The 17,584-nt window shown below is 48.9% G+C and overlaps 1 protein-coding gene across 1 annotated transcript in view; it reads left to right on the top strand.

The window, feature by feature from the left end:
• The window catches only part of farsb (phenylalanyl-tRNA synthetase subunit beta), an 89,574-nt gene that overhangs the window by 12,340 nt on the left and 59,650 nt on the right, over positions 1 to 17,584 (top strand). The window contains exons 2-7 of the mRNA XM_072474535.1: positions 1,347 to 1,402; positions 1,984 to 2,138; positions 4,066 to 4,138; positions 5,809 to 5,924; positions 6,194 to 6,344; positions 8,481 to 8,589. Coding sequence (XP_072330636.1) covers positions 1,347 to 1,402; positions 1,984 to 2,138; positions 4,066 to 4,138; positions 5,809 to 5,924; positions 6,194 to 6,344; positions 8,481 to 8,589 — 660 coding nt within the window. The remainder of the gene's footprint in view (positions 1 to 1,346; positions 1,403 to 1,983; positions 2,139 to 4,065; positions 4,139 to 5,808; positions 5,925 to 6,193; positions 6,345 to 8,480; positions 8,590 to 17,584) is intronic.

Here is a 17,584-nt window from a genome sequence, read left to right on the forward strand (position 1 = left end):
AACTAAATCACCATCGGACGGGGGGGACCCCCCGGACGCACCTGTCTCGCCTGTACTTTGTGTGCCCCCTCCAGCTCCGGCGGTCGCGGACAGGCTTCAGCCCCCATCAGCTGCATCAACAGGTCCGCCACGAACGCTGTGGCATCAGCTCCCTCCGGGAGGCCGATGATCCTCAGATTTTGTCTACGGGCTCTATTTTCCAGCTCCTGTACTCTGTCCAGCAGTCTTCTCTGTCTCTCCCTCAACCCGTCGACTTCTAGCCCAAGATGTGTATGGAGGAGGTGTGAATGGCAGAATTATCAAAGTCTGAAAGCAAAAACAAAAGAAAACAGATGAAACCAAAATGGAAACAAATTTGGGGCAGAAGTTATGATCTGAAATTGCTGAACTCAATGCTGAGTCTGGAAGATTGTAAAATGCCTCATCGAAAGATAAGAGTGCTGTTAGGGTAGAGGGGTCAATTACTAGGGGGCATAGGTTTAAGGTACAAGGGGCAAGGTTTAGGGGAGATATTCGGGGCAGGTTTTTTTACACAGAGGGTAGTGAGTGCCTGGAATTCGCTGCTGGAGGAAGTGGTGGAAGCAGGGACGATAGTGACGTTTAAGGTGCATCTTGACAAATACATGAATAGGATGGGAATAGAGGGATACGGACCCAGGAAGTGTAGAAGCATGGTCGGAGCAGGCTTGGAGGGCCGAAGGGCCTGTTCCTGTGCTGTACTTTTCTTTGTTCTTTGTTCCCTAAGCGAACATTAAACTTCAATAGAACACTGCAAGAGGCATTAGAGTAACGTGGAGTCTCTGGTTCAGCTGATCCACTGCCTTCTGAAGTGGGTCCAAGTTATCCTGTTTCAACGACTCAAAACTGCTCTTTATTACCTGCGGCATGTTTTCCAGCGCCTGCTGGATCGCCGGGTCCGCAGGTCCGCCATCTTTGCTCCCGGGTCAGCTTCCCCTGCACCTTGCCTTTGTCCCTTCCTCTCCCGTTTGCGCTGCTTTCTGCTCTCCCGCAGTTCCATGCAGCTCTGCTCGCTCCTTAGCCCCCGTGGCAGTCCTTTCACAGCCTCGCAAAACCGGGGAACCAGGTCCACAAATCCCGCCGGAGTGAAAGCCCCCGAATGTGCGGCTCACTCACTCATTGCCGCCACCGGAAGTCTACACACATAGGCATTTAACCATTGTAAGTACTGTTTTATTTGGGGCGAGGGGAACTGGATGTTTAGGATAGGGATAATGTAATTTGCAAATATTTCCTCTTAACTTTGTCAAATTATCTGGTCGTTGTTTCAGAATTTCTATGTAGTCCTTACTTTCTACAAAACCGAACCTGTTTATTTTCTTTTACAGCTGATGAAGAATTTGATGAACTATGTTTTGAATTTGGTCTGGAATTGGATGAAGTGGTACAGTATCTTATTACAGCTAGCTAAATGTCACATATCATATGTTTGGTAAATGTAGTACATTGTTGCCAAATTTGCGTTTGTGTATGGTCCGGGAATGTATGGTGCACTAACGGAAAGGAGGATTTTTTTCCCCTTCTCCTCCAGGTGCTCATTGTCGTTGGGGTACAGTCCTCTCTGTCTTCCACTTCTTTGTGTAATAACCATTCTTCATGTATGAGTTTAGGCTACTCAATCATATGAAGCGCCATACCTGAACCTAACCTAATGCATGTACATTTTCCATTTGGAGTCAGTGAATACTGATAGGGAGGATGGCTCCGGGCTGTTTTTAATCCCCACACATTCACTAACCAGAGCTTGGATCTGCTGAAGCCTAGTTTGGATTCCCTACTGCACACTGGCTGAGATCAGCTGATGACACAGCTGTGGGGTCAAAACTGGCACTTTGCTGATTGATATCACAAATATCTAATGCCTTTCACAACCTCAGGTTGGTGGGAGGTGGATGCTGCAGGATGCTCTTTTCAATTCAAAACGAATATTTTGCAGCTGTTGTATACTTGGTTCTTTGGTTGCAGACATCTGAAAAGGACATTATAAGTCGAGAACAGGGAGATGGAAAAGCAGAAGGTGCATCTGATGTGGTACTGTATAAAATCGATGTTCCTGCCAACCGCTATGACCTTTTATGCCTGGAAGGATTGGTCCGTGGATTGCAGGTCTTCAAGGACAGGTAATATTTTGTGATGCGAAAGCAAAACACTGTGGCTGCTGGGAAATAATAACATAAATTGCTAGAAATCCTCATTAGGTGTGGAGAGAGAAACAGAGTTAACGTTTCAAGTCGGTGACCTTTCATCATAAGCGGCAAAAGTTAGAGATGTAATAGATTTTAAACATGTGTAAAGGGGAGGGTAGAAAAAGGACAACAACAAAGGTCTGAGATAAGGTCGAAGACAGGAGAGATTAAATGTCAAGAGTTGATTCAAGTCCAAAGGAAGTAGTAATGGGACAAGTAAAGACAGAAGATGTGATTAGAGGAGGTGTAAATAGCAGAATGTTGAACAGCTACTGTCTGAAAGTAAAAGCATCAGAAAAAGGAGACTAAATCCAAAACCTACACAGAGAAAGGATCATCAAACTAATCTGTCTCATTTCCCACATTTACGCTGTTGACCTCCCTATCCTTCTCTCCTAGAATCATGCTGGCGTTCACTTTGTCCTCATCTTCCAACCCGTTATTTTCATCTGCAATTTCTACCACCTCAAGAGTGACGCCACCACCAAACACATCTCCCCATTCTCTTTCAGTGTTCCAAAAGAAGACTGTTCCCTCCATGCCACCCTGTCCACACCTCAATCGCCTCCAGCATTCTCTTCCCTTTCTCCACCACCTTTCCATGGCTATTTGATACTCCACGTTACTCTAATGCCTCTTGCAGTGTTCTATTGAAGTTCAATGTTCGCTTAGGGAACAAAGAAAAGTACAGCACAGGAACAGGCCCTCCGGCCCTCCAAGCCTGCTCCGACCATGCTTCTACACATCCGGGGTCCGTATCCCTCTATTCCCATCCTATTCATGTATTTGTCAAGATGCCCCTTAAACGTCACTATCGTCCCTGCTTCCACCACTTCCTCCAGCGGCGAGTTCCAGGCACTCACTACCCTCTGTGTAAAAAAACCTGCCTCGTACATCGCCCCTTGTACCTTAAACCTATGCCCCCTAGTAATTGACCCCTCTACCCTAACAGCACTCTATCTTTCAATGAGGCATTTTACAATCTTCCAGATTCAGCATTGAGTTCAGCAATTTCAGATCATAACTTCTGCCCCAAATTTGTTTCCATTTTGGTTTCACTCTCTTGTTTTCTTTTGTTTTTGCTTTCGGACTTTGATAATTCTGCCATTCACACCTCCTCCATACACATCTTTTGTTTCTTTACTTGCTCCATTACCCCTCCCTTTGGCTTTACACCAACAGCTCTTATTTAATGTCTTCGGTCTTGCATCCAAACGCACACCTTCCTTTTTGTCCTTTCCTGACACCTCTCCCCCTTTCACTATCTTAGGTTTTAGGGGAGGCGTTGGCACAGTGGTATTGTTGCTGGACTAGTAATCCAGAGTCCCAGGGTAATGCTCTGGGAACCTGGGCTCGAAACCTGCCAGGGCAGATGGTGGAATTTGAATTCAAGACAAAATCTGGAATTAAAAGTCAAGTGATGACCATGAAACATGAAACCATTGTCAGTTGTCTTAACAACCCACCTGGTTCATGAATGTCCCTCAGGGAACAAAATCTGTTGCCCTTACATAGTCTGGCCTATTTGTGACTCCAGACCCAACAATGTGGTTGACTCTTAAATGCCCTCAGGGATGGGAAATATATGGGCAATAACTTTTCCCAGTAATGATGAAATGTCATCAACCTTAAATGATAACTCACTCTCTCCACAGGCGCTGATTGACTGGCTGAATATTTCCAACATTTTCTATTTTTATTCAACATTCCCTAATGTTTTATTGCTTACAATCTTCTTTGTTCTGTGGAATAATTACTGCTCTCATATACAATTTGTCATGAAGTCATTGACACTTTAAGATACTGATTGCTTCTGAAATATGGTGATGACCATTGTCTAATTTTCATCTGATCCAAACAGAATTGAAGCTCCAAGGTACACCAGAGTAGGGCCGCCTAATGGAGATATGCAGAAATTAATTATTGCCGAAGAGGTAAGAGGTTTATTGCCTCGTAAAGTGAAGTATATAAAAGTTGCATAATTAATAGGATTTTAAGCAATTTAAAAAACAACCTTTCCTCCCGATCCTACCTGCCGCTTGTACCAAAATTTCAAACCAAACCTTGAAACAAATACTTCTTTATTTGAAAAAAAAATCTATGTCCAAGATTATGTGTTGGTTTTTAAAAATGGAATGTTTGTACATTTCATGCACCTAATGTCAGCACTATGAACTGCCAAGCCAGATATAAATGCACAGTGAAACAGCTTAAACACTGCAAACAATATTTCTGGACCCGAACTCCTGCAGGCATGTGCTATTTGAGTTTCCCAAACTAGTGACATTTGTGTTTCCCAGACCAGTGGGATGGATTTGAATGGACGTACCAAAAATGAGAGAACGTCAAGCAAATCTATTGTACCAGATTCTTGCATTTGAAGAAAACATTTGTTTTGACCTTTTTTCTTCTGTATCCACTTTTCTCTATGCATGATTTGTTGCTAGGCTACAGTTTCATAGCTATCATACTTTTATAATTTTTGTTGTCACAAGTAGACTTACATTGTAATGTTACTGTGAAAAGCCCCTAGTCGCCACATTCTGACGCCTGTTCCGGTACACACAGGGAGAATTCAGAATGTCCAAATTACCTAGCAGCACGTCTTTTGGGACTAGTGTGAAGAAACCCACGCAGACACGGGGAGAACGTGCAGACTCCGCACAGACAGTGACCCAGCCGGGAATCGAACCTGGGACCTTGGCGCTGTGATGCCACAGTGCTATTGTGCTGCCCCACATGTGTGAACTCTTGTGATAAGTGCGTCAATGTGACCACGGTAAACATTACGGTGCTGCCTGATGTTGTTTTCTCCAACATTTAATATGCACATTTACACTTCCACTAATTGTTATTGGATGGGGATCAGGAAGGCAAAACCTGGCAGGTTGTTCTCTGCTAAAAAACAGTAAGATTTAGACAAATTATATAGTTCTCTATTGGGCAGCACGGTAGCACAGTGGTCAGCACTGTTGCTTCACAGCCCCAGGGTCCCAGGTTCGATTCCCGGCTTGGGGGCACGTTCTCCCTGTGTCTGCGTGGGTTTCCGCTGGGTGCTCCGGTTTTCTCCCACAAGTCCTGAAAGACATTGTCTTACTTCCGCTCCTATGTCTTATGGTCTTATTAAGGGCTATGGAGAGAGAGCGGGTAAATGGAGTTGAAATCAGCCATGATTGAATGGTGGAGTGGACTCAATGGGCCGAATGGCCTTACTTCCGCTCCTATGTCTTATGGTCTTATGGACATGCTGTTACATAATTTGGACATTCTGAATTCCCCTTCTGTGTACCCGAACAGGTGCCGGAATGTGGCGACCAGGGGGTTTTCACAGTAACTTCTTGCAGTCTTAATGTTAGCCTACTTGTGACAAATAAAGATTATTATTATTATTATTGTTCTATTTGTGATCAGATAACTTAACAGTGACCAGGAATTGAACAGAAAAGTTTGTAACTAGTAATTATTTCTGTGAAGGGAGGAGTAGTATCCAAAAGTGTTGTTTGACGTTCTGCAGCCATGACCATGGAATGTTGTTAGATCTGTTACAGTCACAATCCATTGCCTCACTGTTGTTGTACCCAATTGTCATTATCTTCTTTTGTAGACTGCACAGGTTCGTCCACATGCTGTAGCAGCTGTCCTTCGTGATATTAAGTTTACCAAGGATCGCTATGACAGTTTCATTGAACTGCAAGAGAAACTGCATCAAAACATCTGCAGGTGAGACTACCCGGGCCCTTACTTCCCAACTAATCCTCCATGAAACTACCAGAAGGGAAAATTTGTATCTCCTAATTTTTTCAGTGCAGTTTAGAGCCACGTTTCTCATATCTCAGACGTTGCATATGGAAATACTCATAAGGCAGAATATTTTCATGTTTTAGCTGCTCAATCTTGTGTTGCACTTAGCTGTGTTTGAGTTGTAGATCTGAAAGTTTAGATCTGTAATAAAATTTGAGAAAATAATTTGTGCATAAATGTTTCTGTAGGAAGCGAGCTCTGGTTGCTATCGGAACACATGATCTGGATACAGTGTCTGGACCCTTTACGTATACAGCAAAACCACCCTCTGAAATTAAGTTCAAACCGTTAAACCAGTTAAAGGAATACACTGCTTCAGAACTTATGGATCTTTATAGGGTAAGAAATAATTTCAGGCATAATGTTTTACTTAAGTACGGTGATTGTTCTGGCAACAATTTAAAATAAATGTACAGAACCTCAATGGAGAAATTATCTGTTGCTGACGAATAATTAACTTTAAACTACCACTTCTAGGGGTTAAATGTAGGAGACATGCACCTTGATTTTTTTCAAATTGAAAAATTGTACCCTTATAAAATATTTTGCTGGGACAGGAAATGTTCCATTGTGCAGCAATGCTTATTGAGTGCACTTCAGAAGTAACTGATTAGTTGTAAAGTGCTTCGCAAAGACCTCGGGCATGCCAAGCACTGTACAAATGCAAGTTCTTTCCAGCACTGATTGCTCAAACATTATAGGAAAAATTGCACCCCTGGATACATGTTTTCTCATCTTGTTGACACAGCACATTGGAATCCAAAAATACCTTGCCTTAAATGAAAGTAGCACACTGAACAATCAATTGTGCAAGGAATCCTTTCCCGCCAAGCAGTATCCTCAATTTAATGCATTACTATTAATTGGTGTGATTCACTCGGACATTAACATTATGCAAGGCAAAGTTTTGATTTTTGATCATATTTGTGCATCTAATAATTGTATGCTCATTTAAACTCAGAATGGAAAATCGAGGTTATGAAGTAAATAGGATTTACAAAGAATGCATATGAGAGAAAGCTGAATTACCTAGATTATTAAATAAAATGGTATTAACTAAGTGGGACTCGAGGGACTCTCCCACATGTCTGCTGTAACTTAAAAGAACCATGGAAATCTCAGAGTTATACCAGAGTTTCCACATACTTGTGCTGAAGTTATGGCAGATGCGTTAGGCAACACTTGCAAAAAATCACTGATTTCTGAATGGCAAATAATGAAGTTGAAAGTGAATTACGATTTATTTTAAGAATGAAAGCATGATTTGTAAAACAAATGACTTGGAAACGTTTGCAAATATTAACAGTCTTTTAATCCTGTGAAGTGGGGCAGTATTTCAATGATACCACGGGCGAGATTCTCCGACCCCCCGCCGGGTCGGAGAATCGCCGGGGGCTGGCGTGAATCCCGCCCCCACCGGTTGCCGAATTCTCCGGCACCGGAGATTCAGCGGGGGCGGGAATTGCGCCGCGCCGGTTGGCGGGCCCCCCCCCCCCCGCGATTCTCCGTCCTGGATGGGCCGAAGTCCCGCAGCTAAAATGCCTGTCCCGCCGGCGTGGATTAAACAACCTACCTTACCGGTGGGACAAGGCGGCGCGGGCGGGCTCCGGGGTCCCGGGGGGGGGTTGGGCGATCTGGCCCCGGGGGGGTGCCCCCACGGTGGCCTGGCCCGCGATCGGGGCCCACTGATCCGCAGGCGGGCCTGTGGTGTGGGGGCACAATCTTCCTTCCACCTTCCCCACGGTCTCCACCATGGCGGAGGCGTAAGAGACTCCCTCCACAGCGCATGCGCGGGAATGCCGTCAGCGGCCGCTAACGCTCCCGCGCATGCGCCGCCCAGAGATGTCATTTCCGCGCCAGCTGGCGGGAGGAAATTCGTCTGGCGCGGGCCTAGCCCCTTAAGGTTGGGGCTCGGCCCCCCAAGATGCGGAGCATTCCGCACCTTTGGGGCGGCGCGATGCCCGACTGGTTTGCGCCGTTTTGGGCGCCAGTCGGCGGACATCGCGCCGATACCGGAGAATTTCGCCCCAGATTCCCACCAAATAGACTAATGCAGTTCAGCCTGCATTTGGCACCTATTGAAAATGTACTGTGGGAATAATTGCTTTTTCTATCTCCATATACCTAACATACCACACAAAAATATGCTTTTGACTGCTGCTTAAATTTGCCAAAGCGCCGGTATAACATTTGCTTTCCAAACCGTTCATTACACTTGTTGTTCAGTTGATCTTCACTAATATGTTGTGCAGTGCCATGCATTTCCGATATTGGGTTGTACTTTAAAAGCAAAAATATATATTGAATTTAATCCAAAATAGTTTGATAAAGTTACTGCATGTATATTCATGTTACTGTTCACAGTGTATTTTTAAAAATGAAAGAAGCAAAACTCCAATGGTATCTACTGGACCCATAATTTCCCCAATGATCCTGGTCATGAAAATGCTCAGATTAATTTGATTTGATTTTCAGACTGACAGTCACCTTCGCCATTATTTGCATATCATTGAGGACAAGCCAGTTTACCCTATTATTTATGACAGCAATGGCATAGCTCTTTCCATGCCACCTATCATAAATGGTGAGTATAGTATGCCATTTGTGGAATTATTTTTGAGCTTGTATTACATCTGCTTTTACTGGCCCAATTTTTCCACATTAAGTATTTAATGTCCACTGCATCTCTTTTCCCAATTTTATCTGCTACCCCATCCCACCTGAACACACAGGGCAGAATTCTACAGATCCATGCCAGCTGGTTTGCATCTGGGGGGCAACCTGTTACGTTCCCCAGGTTGTCTTCCCACCTGCTGAAGACCTATGCCTTTTTATGAGGGTGGAGGGAGAAGGTCTGCAAAGATCCACCCACACCCCAATGGTAGAGGCTAATTCAGTGCCTCTTCCCACCTAGCTACAATTTCTAGGCTGGCGCGAGAAAGTCAGGAGGCAGGCTAGGGGGACGTGGGGGAAATGCCCTGCTCAGGTCTTGAAGAGGTGCAGGGGAGGGGCTTGTCTCTTTCCGGTCGGGGTCCCCCTGCCCCAAGGTGTGGTTGGCCCCCTCACCCACCAAATGCTTTCTACGCCTTTCCAAGTCTACTGACTTGGTGATGGTTTGAACTAACTTGACAGGGGGATGAGATCCTGAGAGAAGGTTCAGCAGGGACAGCCAAAATTATAAGATGTGGAGATGCCGGCGTTGGACTGGGGTGAGCACAGTAAGAAGTCTTACAACACCAGGTTAAAGTCCAACAGGTTTGTTTCGATGTCACTAGCTTTCGGAGCGCTGCTCCTTCCTCGGGTGAATGAAGAGGTATGTTCCAGAAACATATATATAGACAGATTCAAAGATGCCAGACAATGCTTGGAATGCGAGCATTAGCAGGTGATTAAATCTTTACAGATCCAGAGATGGGGTAACCCCAGGTTAAAGAGGTGTGAATTGTGTCAAGCCAGGACAGTTGGTAGGATTTTGCAGGCCAGATGGTGGGGGATGAATGTAATGCGACATGAATCCCAGGTCCCGGTTGAGGCCGCACTCATGTGTGCAGAACTTGGCTATAAGCTTCTGCTCGGCGATTCTGCGTTGTCGCACGTCCTGAAGGCCGCCTTGGAGAACGCTAACCCGTAGATCAGAGGCTAAATGCCCTTGACTGCTGAAGTGTTCCCCGACTGGAAGGGAACATTCCTGCCTGGTGATTGTCGCGCGATGTCCGTTCATTCGTTGTCGCAGAATTTCTAGACCAGCTAAGTCACAAGGGAGTTTGGCAAGATTGGATGGCATTTATTTTAATGCAAGGAGTCTGCTGAAAAAGGCAGATGAGTTGAGGGCACAAATTAAAACATGGGGCTCTGATGTCATTGCTATCACTGAGATATGGTTAAAAGAGGGGCAGGATTGATAGCTCAATATTCCAGGATATAGGATCTTTAGGCGAGACAGGGAAGGAGGGGGTGCCATAATTTTGATCAGGGAATCAATTACAGCAGTAAGGAAGGACAAATTTAGAAGTCTTTTCAAATTAAACCATATGGGTATTACTTAAAAACCATAAAGGAGCAATCATATTGCTGGGAATATTTTATAGGCCCCCCAACAATCCAGAAGAAATAGAAAAGCAGCTATGCAGGCACATAGGAGCTGGTTTAGCACAGTGGGCTAAACAGCTGGTTTGAAATGCAGAACAAGGCAGCAGCGCGGATTAAATTCCCGTACCGGCCTCCCCGAACAGACGCTGGAATGTGGCGACTAGGGGCTTTTCAGAATAACTTCATTGAAGCCTCCTTGTGACAATAAGCAATTATTATTATTATTATTATTATTATTGCATTTCAGAAGTGTAAAAGTAATAGGATAGTGATAATAGAGGATTTCAGCCGTCACAACATTAATTGGCTAGTCATAGTGTAAAAGGTTTAGAGGGAATGGAATTCTTAAAATGAATCCGGGAGAACTTTTTAAACCAGTACGTAGAAGGTCCTCTAAGAGAGGGGGTGGTCCTGGTCTTAATTTTAGGTAATAAAGCCGGGCAAGTGGTTGAAGCATCAGTGGGGGAATGTTTTTCTGACAGCAATCATACCGCTGTTAGATACAAGATTCTTATGGAGAAGAACAAGGATAGGCTTGAAATCAAAATCCTAAACTGGAAGAAGGCAGATTTTAATAAGATCAGGGGCGCGATTCTCCGACCCCCCCACCAGGTCGGAGAATCGCCGGGGCCCGGCGTGAATCCCGCCCCCGCCGTGTCGCGAATTCTCCGCCACCGGAGATACGGCGGGGGCGGGAATCGCGCCCCGCCGGTCGGCGGGAATCCCCCGGCGATTCTCCGGTCCGCGATGGGCCGAAGTCCCGCCGCTGTAAACCCACACCCGCCGGCGTACATTGAACCACCTTTGGGACAGCGGGACACGGCGGCGCGGGCGGGCTCCGGGGTCCTGGGGGGGGCACGGGGCGATCTGGCCCCGGGGGGTGCCTCCACGGTGGCCTGGCCCGCGATCGGGGCCCACCGATCTGCGGGCGGGCCTGTGCTGTGGGGGCACTCTTTTCCTTCCGCCTTCGCCATGGTCTCCACCATGGCAGAGGCGGAAGAGACCCCCTCCAGTGCGCATGCGCAGGGATGCCGTGAGCGGCCGCTGACGCTCCCGCGCATGCGCTGCCCGGCAAAGTCAGTTTCGCGTCAGCTGGCGGGCGGAAATCAGTCCGGTGAGGGCTCGGCCGCTCAAGATGCGGAGACGACTGCACCTTTGGGGCGGCGCGATGCCGGACTGATTCGCGCCGTTTTTGGCGCCAGTCGGCGAACATCGCGCCGATATCGGCGAATCCCGCCCCACGTATCATTTGGCCAGAGTGGACTGGGAGCAGATACTTTTGGGTAAAAGACAGAACAGTGGGACGCATTCAAGAAGGAAATAGGGAGAGTACAGGGCCAACATGTTCCAATCAAGAAAAGGGTGGGACCAACAAATATAATGAACCCTGGGTATTGAAGTGTATACTGCATTGGATAAGGAGAAAAGGGGAGGCTTATGGTATATATCAGGGGCTCAAAACAGCAGAAGTCCTAGAGGCGTATAGAATGTGCAAAAGGGAACATAAAAAGAAAATTAGGAGAGCAAAAAGAGGACATGAAATGATACTGGCAGGCAAAATAAAGGAACTCCTAAGTTTTACAAGTACATTAAGGGTCAAAGGATAACTAGGGAAAAAGTAGGGCCCAGTAAGGACCACAGTGGTAATTTGTGTTAGTAGCCGGAGGACATAGGTTGGGCTCTAAATAGATACGTTATGCCGGTGTTCATTAGTGAAAGGTGTGAGTATAGAAAACAGGGAGAGGGACTATGATAAAATTAAAGGAATTTACATAGGCAGCGAGGAGGTCTGTCTTGCTTAAAAGTATCTAGATCTCCAGGGCCAGATGAAATGTATCCCAGGCTGTTGGGTGCGACAATAGAGGAAATAGCAGGGGGGCTGGCAATAATTTTCAATTCATCTCTGGCTTCAGGTGAGGTGCTGGAGGAATGAAGGATAGCCAACGTGATGTCATTATTCAGGAAGGGAGGAAGGGATAAACCAGAAAACTCCAGGCCAGTCAGTATAACCTCAGTGGTGGAAGCAATTCTGAGGGACAGAATTAACCTGCATTTGGAGAGGCTGGGATTAATCAAGAACAGTCAGCATGTTTTTGTTTAGGGGAGGTCATGTCTGACCAACTTGATTGAATTTTTCAAAGAGGTGACCAGTTGTGTGGATGTGGGCAATGCATTTGGCGTTGTCTATTTGGACTTCAGCAAGGCTTTTGATAAGGTCCCACATGGGAGACTGATGACGAAGGTAAGAGCCCATGGGATCCAAGGAACGTTGGCAAATTGGCTCCAGAATTGACTGATTGGCAGAAAGCAGAGGGTGATGATTGAGGAATGTTTTTCTGACTGGATGCCTGTGACCAGTGGGGTCCCAAAGGGATCAGTGTTGTGGCTCTTGCTGTTTGTGATTGATATAAATGATTTAGACATCAATGGAGGAGGGTTGACCAGTAAGTTTGTGAATGATACAAAAATTGGTGGGGTGGTAAATTTTAAGGAGAATAGACTTAGATTACAGGAGGATATAGACGGGCTGGTGACTTCCGGATGCGGCAATGCGGAGCTGAGCCGCACGATTCGGCAGCTCCCGCTACCACGGACTTTCGGGCTCGCTAGAAGAGCCCCAACGGAACTTTTTTTGAAACTAACCCGTGGGGAAGGTAAGAGGGAGGCCCCCCTCCAACTTGTATGAAACGGACTCGAAGCATAACGGCCACAAAAGTGGCATTGAAGAAACGGGAAAAACCGGGGAAAAAAGACAAAATGGCGGCGGCCAGAGACAAAGGTGAGCTGCAGGAGCTGGAGCAGCGGGAAGGACCGGGGAAGAAAGATAGAATGGCGGCGGCCAGAGCCAAAGTGGAGCTGCAGGAGTTTATTAGGCTCTGCTTCGAGGAGCATCGCGAGGAGATGGGTAAGGAAATGCTGGCCCCTATGCTTTCGGCAATCGAAGGACTAGGATTCACCCAGAAGGCCCACGAGGTTCAGATCCAGGAGGTACAAAAAAGAATTGGTCAGAACGAGGACGAGATCTCGGGCCTGGTGGCGAGAGTGGAGCAGAACGAGGCGCTACACAGGAGGTGGGCGGGAAGACTCGAAGACCTGGAGAACAGGTCGAGGAGAAAGAATCTGCGGATCCTGGGTCTCCCTGAAGGAGCGGAGGGGGCCGATGCCGGGGCATACGTGAGCACGATGCTCGGGGCGATGATGGGCAAGGAGGCCCCTTCGAGGCCGCTGGAGTTGGACGGGGCACACCGGGTGCTGGGGGGGGGGGGAGGCGGGGAAAGGGTTGCTGCTGCACTGGCCGAAAGGGAATGGGACATAGAAGAGGTGGTCGGGACGGGGGTCCCCCGTCTGGGGGACTGGAGGGTGAGGGAGGCGTGGACACGGGACTGGCACAGAAAAGGAGATGGCTAGTCGACGGGGGGTGGGTGGGGGGGGTGTGAGACAGCCCCTCCAATCCGGCTGATAACGTGGAACGTGAGGGGGCTGAATGGGCCGGTGAAGAGGGTTTGAGTGTTCGCGCACTTAAAGGGACTGATGGCGGACGTGGTCATGCTCCAAGAGACTCACCTGAAGGTGGCGGACCAGGTCAGGTTAAGAAAGGGATGGGTAGGACAGGTATTCCACTCGGGACTGGACGCGAAGAATAGAGGCGTGGCAATATTAGTGGGAAAGCGGGTGTCATTTGAGGCTAAGACTATTGAGGTGGAGAATGGAGGGCGATATGTAATGGTGAGCGGTAGGCTGCAGGGGACGTGGGTGGTGTTGGTAAACGTGTACGCCCCGAACTGGGATGATGCAGGATTCATGAAGCGCATGTTGGGGCGCATTCCGGGCCTGGAGATAGGAGGCCTGATAATGGGAGGGGACTTCAATACAGTGTTTGACCCAGCACTGGACCGCTCCAAATCAAGGACTGGAAAGAGGCCGGCGGCGGCCAAGGTACTTAGGGGGTTTATGGATCAGATGGGGGGAGTGGACCCATGGCGGTTTGCAAGGCCGCAGGCCAGGGAATTTTCTTTCTTTTCCTATGTACACAAAGCCTACACCCGGATAGATTTTTTTGTTCTGGGCAGGGCGCTCATCCCAAGGGTGGAGGGGACGGAGTATTCGGCCATAGCCGTTTCGGACCATGCCCCGCACTGGGTGGAACTGGAGCTGGGAGAGGAGAGGGACCAACGCCCGCTGTGGTGGCTGGATGTGGGACTGCTGGCGGACGAGGTGGTGTGTGGGAAGGTGAGGGGGTGTATCGAAAGGTACTTGAAGGCCAACGACAACGGGGAGGTGCGGGTAGGGGTGGTATGGGAGGTGTTGAAGGCGGTGGTCAGGGGAGAGCTAATCTCCATTAGGGCTCACAGGGAGAAGACAGAGGGCATGGAAAGGGAGAAGTTAGTGGGGAAGATTTTGAGAGTGGACAGGAGATACGTCGAGGCCCCGGAGGAAAGATTACTTGGGGAAAGACGACGGCTCCAGACGGAGTTTGACCTGTTGACCACAGGGAAGGCGGAGACACAGTGGAGGAAAGCGGAGGGGGCGACCTACGAGTATGGGGAAAAGGCTAGTCGGATGCTGGCACACCAGCTCCGTAAAAGGATGGCAGCGAGGGAAATAGGGGGAGTCTAAGATGGAAGAGGAGCCACGGTTCGGAGTGCGACGATAATAAACAAGGTATTTAAGGTATATGAAGAGCTGTACAGATCCCAGCCCCCAACGGTGGAAGAGGGTATGAGACGATTCCTAGACCAGCTGAGATTCCCGAGGGTGGAGGAGCAAGAAGTGGCTTGTCTGAGGGCACCAATTGGGTTGGAGGAGCTGAGCAAGGGTTTGGGGAGCATGCAGGCGGGGAAGGCCCCAGGACCGGATGGGTTCCCGGTGGATTTCTACAGGAAGTATGTAGACCTGTTGGCCCCGCTACTAGTGAGGACCTTTAATGAGGCAAGAGAGGAGGGGACCCTACCTCCGACAATGTCGGAAGCGACAATTTCTTTGATCCTAAAGCGGGACAAGGACCCACTGCAATGTGGATCGTACAGGCCGATCTCGCTCCTTAATGTGGATGCAAAGTTGCTGGCAAAAGTGCTGGCGACGAGGATCGAGGACTGTGTCCCGGGGGTGATTCACGAGGATCAGACAGGATTTGTAAAGGGTAGGCAGCTAAACACCAATGTGCGGCGGCTCTTAAACGTGATAATGATGCCATCGGTGGAGGGAGAAGCGGAGATCGTGGTAGCTATGGATGCGGAGAAGGCCTTTGACCGAGTAGAATGGGAGTACCTCTGGGAGGTGCTGCGTAGGTTTGGGTTTGGGGGAGGGTTTATCAGTTGTGTTAAGCTTCTTTACAGAGCCCCGGTGGTGAGTGTAGTGACGAACCGGCGGAGGTCGGAGTACTTTCGGCTGTACCGAGGGACGAGGCAGGGGTGCCCCCTGTCCCCCCTGTTGTTCGCATTGGCGATCGAACCATTGGCCATGTCATTGAGGGAGTCTAATAAATGGAGGGGGGTGGTCCGAGGGGGAGAAGAGCATCGGGTGTCGCTATATGCGGATGACCTGTTGCTGTACGTGGCGGATCCAATGGAGGGGATGGTGGAGGTCATGCAGACTCTAAGGGAGTTTGGGGAGTTTTCGGGCTATAAGCTCAATGTAGGGAAGAGTGAGCTCTTTGTATTACAGGCGGGGGACCAAGAAAGAGGGATAGGGGACCTAACGCTGAGGAGGGCGGGGGGAAGCTTTTGGTATCTGGGGATCCAGATAGCCAGGAGTTGGGGGGCCCTACATAAACTGAATCTGACGAGGTTGGTGGAGCAACTGGAGGAGGATTTTAAAAGACGGGACATGCTACCGCTCTCGCTGGCGGGTAGAGTGCAATCGGTCAAAATGGTGGTCCTTCCGAGGTTTTTGTTTGTGTTTCAGTGCCTTCCCATCGTGATCACTAAGGCCTTTTTTAAGAGAGTAGGCAGGCGTCTTATGGGGTTTGTGTGGGCGAATAAGACCCCGAGGGTAAGGGGAGGGTTCCTGGAACGCAGTAGGGACCGAGGAGGGTTGGCGCTGCCAAACCTGGGGAGCTACTGCTGGGCAGCAAATGTGTCGATGATCCGCAAGTGGGTTATGGAGGGAGAGGGGGCAGCATGGAAGAGGATGGAGATGGCGTCCTGCAAAGGAACGGTCTGGGGGCGTTGCTGACGGCACCGCTGCCGCTCTTGCCGACAAAGTATACCACGGGCCCGGTGGTGGCGGCAACGCTAAGGATCTGGGGCAAGTCGAGACGGCACAGAGGTGCAAGGGGAGCATCGGTGTGGTCCCCGATCAGGGGTAACCATCGGTTTGTCCCGGGGAAGATGGACGGGGGGTTCCAGACCTGGCATCGGGCAGGGATCAGAAGAATGGGGGACCTGTTCATTGACGGAACGTTTGCGAGCCTAGGGGCACTGGAAGAGAAGTTTGAGTTACCCCCGGGAAATGCCTTTAGATATATGCAGGTGAGGGCTTTTGTAAGGCGACAGGTGAGGGAATTCCAGTTGCTCCCGGCACAAGAAATTCAAGACAGGGTGATCTCGGGCGTATGGGTCGGGGAGGGCAAGGTGTCGGAAATACACCGGGAGATGAAAGAAGAGGGGGAAGCGCTGGTAGAAGAGTTGAAGGGTAAATGGGAGGAGGAGCTGGGGGAGGAGATCGAGGAAGGTCTGTGGGCGGATGCCCTAGGTAGGGTTAATTCCTCCTCCTCGTGTGCCAGGCTCAGCCTGATACAATTTAAGGTGGTTCACAGAGCTCACCTGACGGGGGCGAGGTTCAGCAGGTTCTTTGGGGTAGAGGACAGATGTGGAAGGTGCTCAGGGAGCCCGGCGAACCATGTCCATATGTTTTGGTCATGCCCAGCACTGGAGGGGTTCTGGAGAGGAGTGGCGGGAGCAATATCTCAGGTGGTGAAAGTCCGGGTCAAGCCAAGCTGGGGGCTAGCAATATTCGGAGTAGTGGACGAACCGGGAGTGCAGGAGACGAAAGAGGCCGGCATTCTGGCCTTTGCGTCCCTAGTAGCCCGGCGAAGGCTCTTGCTAATGTGGAAGGAGGCGAAGCCCCCCAGCGTGGAGGCCTGGATAAACGATATGGCTGGGTTCATAAAGTTGGAGAGGATTAAGTTCGCCTTGAGAGGGTCTGCGCAGGGGTTCTACAGGTGGTGGCAACCGTTCCTAGACTATCTCGCGGAGCGTTAGAGGAGGGTTGGTCAGCAGCAGCAGCAACCTGGGGGGGGGGGGAGGGGGGGAAGAGGGGGAGAGGGAGAGCTGCATGGGGGGTGGATGAGCAAGAGATAACATGAAGAGTCGGGGAAACTGGCACGTACGGGAGAGAGCCAGTGTACAAAGCTATGTAAATATACTATTTTGCCATGTATATATCTTGCTCCGCGCGATTTCTCGTTTCTTTTTTTTTGTTACGGTGGAGGGGGGGTTATTGTTTGTAAGGGAGAAGAATTGTGTTAAAAACTTTAATAAATATATATT

The sequence above is a fragment of the Scyliorhinus torazame genome, chromosome 14, assembly GCF_047496885.1.
Source record: "Scyliorhinus torazame isolate Kashiwa2021f chromosome 14, sScyTor2.1, whole genome shotgun sequence".
In the NCBI taxonomy this organism is placed as follows: Eukaryota; Metazoa; Chordata; class Chondrichthyes; order Carcharhiniformes; family Scyliorhinidae; genus Scyliorhinus; species Scyliorhinus torazame.